The sequence below is a fragment of the Malus sylvestris genome, chromosome 4 (genome assembly GCF_916048215.2).
Source record: "Malus sylvestris chromosome 4, drMalSylv7.2, whole genome shotgun sequence".
NCBI classification, from domain to species: Eukaryota; Viridiplantae; Streptophyta; class Magnoliopsida; order Rosales; family Rosaceae; genus Malus; species Malus sylvestris.
The window spans coordinates 9,890,994-9,902,031 of NC_062263.1; the positions used below are offsets into that span (position 1 = coordinate 9,890,994).

An 11,038-nucleotide genomic window follows, 5' to 3' on the forward strand; every position below is an offset into this window, starting at 1 on the left:
TATAGTTATGAGTACCAAGTGGCGGTACACTCTTGATGTATAAAAGCACTTGCTCTATGGTTTGTATGATTTTTTTTTTATTAATTTTTAGTGAAACGATAACGTTAGTAGATTAAATGTTAGATTACCTATCGATAAAATTCGAATCTACATGCAAAGACATAACACGTTCCTATATCTTTCCACCACTCTGAGTCACTTGCGCTTTGTGGTTTGTTAAAAGATGAGTTTTTATAGAAAGAAATATAAATACAAAAAGATATATTGGAGCTCTGCCCCCTCCTCCTTCCTCTTCTTCCATAGCCATTCTTGTGCTACTTGCAGGGTTTAATGGGGCATTGAGATTTGGATCGCATCGGGTTCCTTCGCCAGGAATCGGAATTTCCGTTGCACGAATCCTCCACTGCCGGATTCTTCGGGTTTCGGATCTGCCGTGTTCGATTGACGGAGATGTCTTTCTCCTCCGGGTTGCTGTGGTAAGCGCCCTAGAAGGCCGAGTGCCCTTCCAGGTCGAACAATCCAGCCCTCCCTATGAAATTGTACGGTTGTTTGAGGATTTAGGGAAGAGCCATATAAGGTAAGAGTTTTTGTAATTCTAGGATAGTAATTCACCCTCTTCCTCCCTCCCTTCTCTGCAGCAAAAAAATGGTCTTGCAATTGCATGCTCCTCTTATCAACCACCACCACCACTACAGCCACCGCCGCCACCACCGCCTCCACTACCGCCACCGCCGCCACCATTTGCAGATTCAGCGTCGTCTCAATATCCACAATCCACCTCAAATCCAGCTGCCTAAGCTCTCTTTCAGTATCCCAATCTCGCCGTCGCTACGCTTCTCTCTTGCTTCCCGGTCAATTTCTCCTTGTCAGTATCTGTCTTGCCATTTTCTGCTCTTTTTATTTGTATAAAATATAATCTTTTCATTTGGGTTTATCATGTTTTGTTTGTTGAGTACAGTGCGATCGCATAAGCTCTCGGCTTCGTTTGATTCGGGTTCGGGTCAAAATTATGCATCCGAACCACCGCAGGTGCCTCTCTCCCTGTTCCCTTGTTTCATTATTTTTCCCAAATATCTTTGTGATCTCACATCAAATTTATTATGATTAGGATAATGTAAACACTTATGTCTAAAGGCTAGAAAATTAATCATTTTTTTAAGGCTAGAAAATTAATTATTATTTTAATGCTAGAAAATTCAACTTCAATTGAGCTCAAATGTCAACTTAAATTTTGTGCTCTCAATAAAAACAGTGTTTCGATTTGGAACGACTGCAATGCATTTTGTTGGAGAACCAAAACCGGGGCTTGTTCTCGCCACTTTGTACTATGCTCTAGTGGTGGTTTTACATTCGATTTTTGTCAAAAACGACCACATTATTGCTAGCCTATTGTGAGGCTTAACCGACCTCTCCCATTTAGTGTAGATGATATCGCTTGTTATAAAAAAAACATGGGCTTGTTCCAGTAGAAAGAGTCGATCATGACTGGCCGTGGTGCCACGCCAATGTGCGCTTGATTGGCTGGGAAGGGAGAAATGGTGACGGCAGGAGGGAAGGGAAGGGAGGGTGGTCAATTTATTTTATCAAATTATTTTTTTATAAAAAATAGTAACTGAAGGTAAAATAGGTATTAAAATATGTGGGTGTGATGAGCAGGATGGGTGTCAACAGAAGCACTCTGAAATAAATGTAACGAGAGACATGACTTATAGGAAAAGTTGCAACCCAAACTTCGACTTGGCGTCTTTCATTTACAAACCTAATTACTTTCTGTTCATTTACACAAGGCATTTGCAAGGTAATTCGCGTCATATTGATTGTAGTTATTTTATGTCTTGTTTCAGATCCCTCAACAGAATAAGGTTTCTTTCCTGGAGGTCCTGAAGAAATCAAATTCTTTTCTGCCACACGTAACCCTTGCTAGCACGCTGTTGGCTCTCGTCTTTCCACCTTCTTTCACATGGTTTACCAACAGGTTCTTGAACTTTGTTTAGATGAATTAGTTGGTCAACGTTAAACCTTGTTTAGATGAATTGGTTAGACAAACTGAACTCCTTTCAAGGAAGGTTAATTGACTGTTGAACCGCTGTGGTTAAACATGGAGTTTGGATGAATGTGGTTGTATAAGTGAAATACATACGAAGAATTTATATATTTTCCTAGAGACTCAAAGATAGGGATAGAGAAGTGGATTCTATTTTCCATTTTTTTTTCCTTATAGTAATATAAACCTTTTTCTACGGTCCAGGTACTACGCACCTGCATTAGGGTTTTTGATGTTTGCAGTTGGGGTTAATTCCAGCGAAAAGGATTTCCTCGAAGCTTTCAAAAGACCGGCAGCTATTTTAGCTGGTTATACTGGCCAATTTCTTGTCAAGCCGATTCTTGGATATGTTTTTGGCACTATCACAGTAGCCATATTTGGTCTTCCAACTCCAGTAGGTAAGAATATTCACCATGCCTCCCTGTCAAAAACACTAGAATGAATGTGCTGACTGGTATATGTGATCAGGTGCTGGGATTATGTTAGTATCTTGTGTTAGTGGCGCCCAGCTCTCAAACTATGCTACTTTTCTGACGGACCCTACAATGGCCCCTCTAAGCATTGTCATGACGTCATTATCTACTGCTTCTGCTGTATTTATCACACCACTCTTATCGTTGTTGCTTATTGGAAAGAGACTGCCTGTTGACGTAAGGGGAATGGTGTCCAGCATTCTGCAGATTGTAGTCACACCAGTTGCTGCAGGCTTGCTTTTGAATCGGTGAGACACCAACGCTGGATAATATTCTTTTAACATAGTTTATTTGGAGAGATTCTGACTTGTCTTACATAATTGCACCTTCAGGTTCCTTCCCCGAATATGTGGTGCTATTCGGCCATTTTTGCCTCCGCTCTCTGTATTTGTGACAGCTTGCTGTGTTGGAGCACCACTGGCCATTAACATTGAGTCTGTTATGTCTCCTTTTGGACTAACTGTTTTGTTGCTCGTTATAGCATTTCATTTGACGGCATTCGTAGCCGGCTATTTTCTTACTGGCGTGGTCTTTCATACGGCACCTGATGTTAAAGCCCTACAAAGAACACTATCTTATGAGACAGGTTCCACCTTTGTCTCTTATCACTTATCAGTCCATTAATTTTAGGAATTTCCGACACTAAGTAATCATTTGCTTTTGCAGGAATGCAAAGCAGCCTTCTGGCCTTGGCCCTTGCAAATAGATTTTTCCAAGATCCGCTCGTTGGAGTGCCTCCGGCAATCTCTGTGAGTCGATTTCTTGACTTATTTACCAATTTTGTTTTCTTTTTACACCAATTCAAATCATGTCACTAACTTCTAGAAGCGGAAGGGTTCTTTGAGCACTAAATTCCGCATTAAGGTTAAGATATTCGCTATTGTACTTTGATCTGCAGACTGTGATCATGTCTTTGATGGGCTTCTCCCTTGTCATGGTTTGGGCCAAAAAGAAAGAAGAACAATGACAAAGCCCGTCTCAAATTGTCGGAAGTTGGCTCTGTGATTCTTGAGGGCTTGTATATGGGGAGCTTTCTTTTTATCTATCGAGCCGTATGGAGAACTATATGACTGTAGTTAAGTTTTTCATTTTATACAAACGATGGTGGGGTACGGAATAAATTGAACTTCGGACTTTTGATCTAGAAGTAAATGCTCTTAACTAGTTCAGCTACACCAGCCCACCCCTCTCCAAAGCGCTAAAATTTGTATCAACTTGTTTTGTATATTATTCCTAATGTAAAAATTATGAGTAGGGGTGTAGTGCTTTCATTCATTCACAACTGTCCAAAAGGAGCCTTAGGCTTATACATATAAGAGAGAGTCTATGAATTCATCTCAACCATTCAATTAGCTGTGCCATATGAGACATTGCCACATGCTCACATTTGAGCCTAAATAAGCTAGACTTAATCTCAACCCTTGATCGATAACAACCATACAAAAGCTAGAGATTAACAATTAGAATAGAGGTTTAACCCTTAATTCCAACACTCCATTATAAGGCTTTAACCGATTGAACACCTAACTTGCTTCTTAAGCAAGCATATCTGTCCTTAGGTAGAGGTGTACTGAAGATATCAGTAAGTTGATCTTCACTTCTGCAATACAACAAGTCAATTGTACCTTCTTGAATGGTATCTTGAATGAAATGAAACTTCCTTTTAATGTGATTTGATCTCTCATGGAACACATGGTTCTTGGACATTGCAATAGCTGATGTATCACACATCAGTGCAGTTGCTTCCATTTGCTCTTCCCTAAAGTCATGCAACACAAACCTAAGCCAAATTGCTTGAGAAATATCCTCTGGAGCACTCATATCCTCTGCCTCTACAGTGGAGAATGCAACACTTTGTTGCTTTATAGAGACCCAAGAAAATGTTCCACTGCCAAATGTAAATGCATATCCAGAGGTTGACTTCATGTCATCTTCATCCCCACTCCACTGTGACAGAACCCAATCAACATAGCAACACCTCCTTTCTTGTATGTAATTCCATAGTCTAGGGTACCTTGAATGTATCTAAGGCCTTTGCTAGTTCCATAATGTTTCTCAGAAGGGTAGTGCATAAATCTAGCAAACAATCTTGTAGCAAATGTGTTATCAGGTCTTGTTGCAGTCAAGTAAAGAAGATTACCAACAATTTTCCTGTATTGTTGTTCATCTATAGGTGCACTTTCATCATCCTTTCTTGGTTTCTTAGTAGTAGCAAGTGGAATGGAAACAGGTTTACAATCTTTCAACCCAAACTTCTCAGGTAAAGAGAGTGCATACTTCCTCTGATCTATAAAAATTACTCCCTTGTTGAATTGCCCCAATTCCAAGAAATTGATGTAATAACCCTATATCAGATATCTCATATTTGTTCATCATATCACACTTGAACTCTTCAATCATCTCTATGTTACTTCCAGTGTAGTAAATATCCTCTACATAAATAGATACAATAAGAGTCCCATGTCCATCTATGTGCTTTACATAAAGAGTGGCCTCACTTGCACTTTTTTGAAAACCGCATAGTAGTAGATGTGCATCAATATTCCCATACCAAGCTTTAGGAGCTTGTTTCAGCCATATAAGGCTTTCTTTAGCCTGTACAATTTGTGTTCTTCACCTTTAACAACAAACCCATCAAGTTGGTCAGCATACACTTCTTCTTCCAAAATTCCATTTAGAAAGGCATACTTGACATCAAGCTGATACAATCTCCAACCTCTCTAAGCTACTAATGTAATCGGTATTCTTATGGTGTCAAACGTAGCCATAGGTGTAAAAGTCTCATTAAAATCAACTCATGACTTTTGTGTGTAGCCTTTGGCTACAAGCCTAACTTTATGCTTCTGAATAGATCCATCTAGATTCATTTTGGTCTTGAAAATCCATTTTACCCCCACAATAGGCTTTCCATTTGGTCTGTTCACCAACTTCTAAGTGTTATTCTTCTTAATCATTGAGATTTCCTCATGCATTGCTTTATTCCAGGCTTGATCTTGTGAGGGATCTTTATAGTTCTCTAGATCAATTACACTGAACCTGCGCTATGTAAACACATCTTTTAGTTTTCTCCACTTCTTTGAGTATTGTCATAAGTCTCAATGATATTGATTTTATTTTTACCAAGATTTATTACATTCACAGGGCTAGACTTTCTTGACTCACTTTTAGTATGTACAGGTTGAGAAGACAAACCTGAATCATTTGCACTTGAGCTTTCTCCACCATCATTTTCAAGCTTAGTGTATTTATGGATTCATTTGCATTTGACCATGGTACTGAGACATATTGAGTTTCCATTGTTTCCCTACTCAGTAATGCACCTTCATCAAAGATAACACTTCTGGAGACAATAATCTTGCTGGATCTGAGATCAAATACCTTGTATCATTTCTCTCTAGTTCCATAACCAACAGACACTCCCTTTTGACATGTTTCATCTAGCTTCTGCCTTTGCTGAGAATGAATGTGAGTATAACAGACTGACCCAAAGATTCTTAAATGCTTCACCCATGGCTTTCTCCCACTGAAATCCTCAAAAGGTGTCTTGTTCTCCAAGGCTTTTGTAAGGCATCTATTTAAGAGATAGAATGCAATGTGTACAACTTTTCCCCAAAACTTAAGTGGCAGTTCTTCTCGTATAGCATTATCCTTGCCATTTCAACTATTGTACGATTCTTTCTCTTAGAAACTCCCTTTTTTCTATGGAAAAATATGCAACTATTAACTGTTTATTCAATTCCCAAGTCTTCACAAAACTTCTCAAATTAGAGAAAGGTGTACTCTCATCCCCTGTCACTCCTACGCTTTTTTAATTGACAACCACTTTACAGTTCTACCATAGCCTTCAACTTTTTTAATATAACAAACACATTTGACTTGGTTTTCAAGAAATACAACGAGCACATCCTTGATTTGTCATCAATAAAGGTGAGAAAGTACATATTACCACCAAGAGTTTCAAACATGGGTCCACAGACATCAGTATGCACAAGTTCTAGAAAAGTTAAGCTCTCCAAGTTTTGTCTCTTGAATAGGCTTTTCTGTGAGATTTTCCAGTGGCACAAGCTTCATACACATGATTACAATTTGTGAGTTAAGGTAGTCCATAGACCATGCTCCTATCCTGCAACATTTTCAGGCTATCATAATGATCTTCAAGAGTAACTTTATTTGCCATCACATGATTCACAGATTAAAATTCAAGTGGAAAACATGTGTTTCCCTTCATTTGAACTATGGCAATATGATCTTTCAAGCTTCCGTCTCCAAAGATGCATGCCATAAAATCACCAAATAGCAGCCAATATCCATGTGCAATTATTTGCCCTACACTGAGAAGATTTTCATATGATCCTGGCATAATCATTACTTCTGGTATGAATCTAGTTCCACTCTTAGTTTCAACAAATAACGTTCCCTTGCCTGGAGATTCAACTAGATAGTCTGTACCCATTTTGATGAGTAATGACTCATTGCTAGTCATGTGGTTACTACAACCGCTATCTAGATACCAAACACCACAATTTCTTTGCACCTCAACTTTATGACATGCATAGAACATCATGGCAATATCTTGAACTTGATTTGCATAGTTAACCACTTGATTTTTCTTTGGTTGATGACAGTCCCCCATTAAGTGATCAAACTTGTTACAATTGTGGCATCTAGGTTTCCATTTGAACCTGTATTCTCCATAAGGAGCCTTTTCACAATGTTTGTACTTTGGTTTACCAGAATGAATTTCTCACCCAGCTTCTCATTTGATGAAATTTATTTTCCCACTTTGCAGGTCTAGGCTTCCAATTCTTCTTACCCTTGTTATAGTTTCCATGTGAGAAAGACTTGTTCTGTGAACTGGGGAAAGATGGTCATGCTACCAAAGGCTTTTTTCAGAACCTTCAACATCTTCTATATGCCTGTTCAATCTCTATTCATAGCTCTTGAGTAAGCCAACAACTTCTTGCACAGTTACATAATTCAAGTATGTGATGACCTATCCCTAATGTTATATTTTTACAAATTTTAAAAGCGTTATTTTACGAAAATGCCCTAGAGGTGAGGATATTGACTTTCGTTGACCAACGTTTAGTGAGACATATGACTTATTCTTTTAGCGTATTTGCGTAGTATCCGGTGATATGAACGCATAGACGCAAGAGAAAGTAAATTTGGAGCTATGGTTGAAGTTTTACGGAGCTACAAATCTGAAAACTACGTTTCTAAGGATTTCCATTTATTATATATATTTTCATAAGTATTATTATATGAGTTTGAGGTTATTTTGTGAAAGAAAGAAAGAAAGAAAGAAAGAATATATATATATATATATATATATATATATATATATATTTAGAAACTGGCGAATGGCAACAAGAGAAAGGAGGGAGTGGCGAATCGGTAGAGGATAGAGGAAGAAGGATGACCAATCGGGGGGAAGAACAAGGAGAGAAAGGAGAGGGGTGAGGAGCACCCAAATTGGACCCGTACACCACACCCGACTCGATTTTGAACTAGTGAAATTCCGGCCAACTTCCACCATTTTTCAGGAGATTTTCACCCATCCATTACTTGCAAACTACTTCCACAACCTCACCTCTTCCAATTTCACCTAAAAACAAAAGAAATTTGATTGTAGTTTGGTGAAGAAACACCCGTGGGTGCCGCAGGGAACCTTACTCGAAATCCACCAATTGTGAAACGTTTTCCTCCAATTACCACTACCAAAACACTCCCCTAGAACCCAGAAATAAAGCCCAAGTAGTGGTGGAGGTGTTGGAGCAAGTTTGGAGGTCGAATCAAATCACACCCAATTCTAGGGTTTCAGCGGTTCGTGGGTAATTTCAGGTGTTTCCCAGCCAAATTAGACTTGGCCACAGGTATAAAGTTTACTCTTCTCATTGAGACCTACAATTCTGTATAATTTGGTAATTTTTAGAAATAGTTGAATTTTCCAGCGAGTTAGGGCGGCTAACCGCCATCCGCTGCGGCGCGTACAGCGGCTCATGGCCAGGGGACCGTCAATGCTACTTTAGGCTAAATTAGATGTCTTGAATTCAGTTTTGATATTCGTATGATGTAGTTTAATCATTTGAACCTAAATTCATTACAATATGTTACTTGGTAAAAATGTGAATCGACGATCCGACCTTTGGATCGTCATCGAACTTTAATATGTTATAGTACATAATATTTGAGCATCATAGGAATTTACGGATTAGGAATCCGACGCACAGATCTTCCCAAATTGGATTTGTAAGTTAGTAAAATAAAACATTGACCGCCACTTGAATTGCAATTGGCGGAGATCCAACGGTTGGATCGTAATGAAACTTTAGGATGTTGTTCTAGAAGCATAATGTGGATCTTTGGAAGTAATTGATTGGAAATCCATGATGCGGATCTTCCGGATAGAATCGTAGAGGTGTGTTTTATGTAAATTATATGTATTCTATCGATAAGAATTCTGGGATGTGATTTGATAATTGTTCTAGGTGCCGATTGTTCATGATGCCTCTATGTGTGTGTGCTAGGGAGTTGTAGTGTGGCCTCCATGTGAGTGGGCTTTTGGTTTTTAATATATATGTATATAGGGTTTGAGGTTTCCCTGAAAAATTGATTTAAATGATTTTGTATTTTAAATGCCATGTCAAATGCTTTATATCTTAGAATAAGCTTCTATTAGTTGTGTATGATATTGTTGGACGATGCGGACGCTCTGGTAAGTTCTAAGTGAGTATATGTATTGATGAGTGTGAGTTGCATTATGATGGTTATACATAGATGCATTTAGAGCTCATAAACCTATACCCCAATGTTAGTACTCCCGTCTATGGCCAGGGCACAGTCCTTCATGTGATGTTCACCTCCCGCACTGCACGCTCACCTAAGATCCAAGATTGGTGCACAGTCTTGTCGTACAGACCACTATAGGTGGTTCCGACTTGTAAGTGACCCGCGATTATTTGCACAGCCTTCACGTGATCATAGCACTTGAGCGTAATTATTTACTCTCAGCCCTGTCACACAAACCACTATATGTGGTTTCGACTCGTGTGCAAGCATACTTGATGAGCTTAAGGTTCAGCCGTACAGGCCATAATAGGTGGATCCAGCTGACATATTACTTTCATTGATTTACTTCACCTGATTTACTCATTCTTGATGCTGAGATATTTGACATGGCATATATGTGGATTTTGCTATTTCGAATGTGGTTTCAATATATGCATGTACTCTATTTTTTGGGAAATTATACGGGTTTTACAGCGAGGGGTTACTACCTTTGATAAGTGAAATGGCTTTTGAAAAGCTTTGTTTTTGCCCACTCACGTTTTCTGTTTTTCGCCCCTCCAGGTTCTAGTAGCAAAGTTTCCGTATCGATGAGGATTCGTGGCATATCCTCGTACGGGTGGCTTCTTAAGATGGTATAAGCCTTATCTTACCTTACTGTACTTTACTTATGCTCTATAATCACATGTGAAGTGGGTTCATTCCCGCTCACTAGCGCATTTTGGTATTTAGGCACTCTTAGGTTTAAATTTATTCACATTTTTCCACATCATCACACTTTATGACTTCGTCACCTTCCAGGTGTCGGCTAGCACAGCTCGATTCGGAGTCCTAGTGGATATTCCGGGTCAGAGTGTGTCAAAGTAAGTGATTCTCTTAATTACAACACAAATGGGATCATACATTCTAGTTAGGCTTATCAAAACTTTCTAAACCTTTCTCGGATGAGTGAGGCTGTCACCATAAGGCTTCATTTAATTTATACACTCAAACAATCGAGTAAGATAATCTGAAGAAAGAAAAAAAGACTCATGTTCTTTCATTCTAATATATACAAATTCCCAGCATAAAACTTTGGAGTTTTACTGACCTGGCTTGTTCATCTCATCTGAATTCTTCCTGAAGCAAATCTCACGCCCCTTTTGATGTTTCCTGATTCACAATCTGAGGAAAAATCTCCTTAGATATATCATATTGAATGATGCCCAAGGCTTTGGCATCCTTCATTAATTGCTCCTCCATATACGCATTCAGTTCTCCATCGTCACCAATAACATCACTAGATGCAACGACATCCTTCTTCTTAGTATTCATTTTCTTTGATTTCGAAATTGTAATTCCCTTGTTAACAAATTTCCAGATCCCATAAGATTTGAAAATCATAATCATTCTAACCTTCTAGAACTCAAATTCAATGTCGTCAAATATGATAGCCTTCCGCCCTCAGCTCAGCTTGCTCTATTGACCCGACTCGAATGAGCAATGAGTGTTCTCCGATGGCAATGTTGCCCTGGAACAACACCTCCAGTTCCCTCATAGCTCACCAGTACCGGATCTAGCCATTTTAGCTATGATCGAGTCGGATTGAAGAAACTCCTATTGGATTTCTCCGATTAAATTTCACTGCAACACTGCCCAATTTAAATTCGAACTAGGCTCTCGATACCATGTTGAATTCTCACTATCAATCACACAAATTGGATTATAGTGCACTGATTTACATAAGAATTTT

The 11,038-nt window shown here is 38.9% G+C and overlaps 1 protein-coding gene across 4 annotated transcripts; it reads left to right on the top strand.

Moving 5' to 3' along the window:
- The first annotated feature begins 209 nt into the window (after window positions 1-209).
- On the top strand, window positions 210-3,792 carry LOC126619208 (probable sodium/metabolite cotransporter BASS6, chloroplastic). Of its 4 annotated transcripts, none has more exons than XM_050287506.1 (9): window positions 210-539; window positions 639-865; window positions 959-1,029; window positions 1,845-1,975; window positions 2,249-2,442; window positions 2,513-2,765; window positions 2,850-3,103; window positions 3,184-3,266; window positions 3,416-3,792. In XM_050287506.1, exons 1-9 carry the CDS (start codon window positions 532-534, stop codon window positions 3,482-3,484), a joined length of 1,290 nt encoding a protein of 429 aa, XP_050143463.1. In that variant the 5' UTR covers window positions 210-531; the 3' UTR covers window positions 3,485-3,792. The 4 variants fall into 4 exon arrangements, with proteins under 4 accessions (XP_050143463.1, XP_050143462.1, XP_050143464.1 ...); XM_050287505.1 differs by having other exon boundaries at window positions 211-476; XM_050287507.1 differs by having other exon boundaries at window positions 363-509.
- Window positions 3,793-11,038: the final 7,246 nt, after the last annotated feature.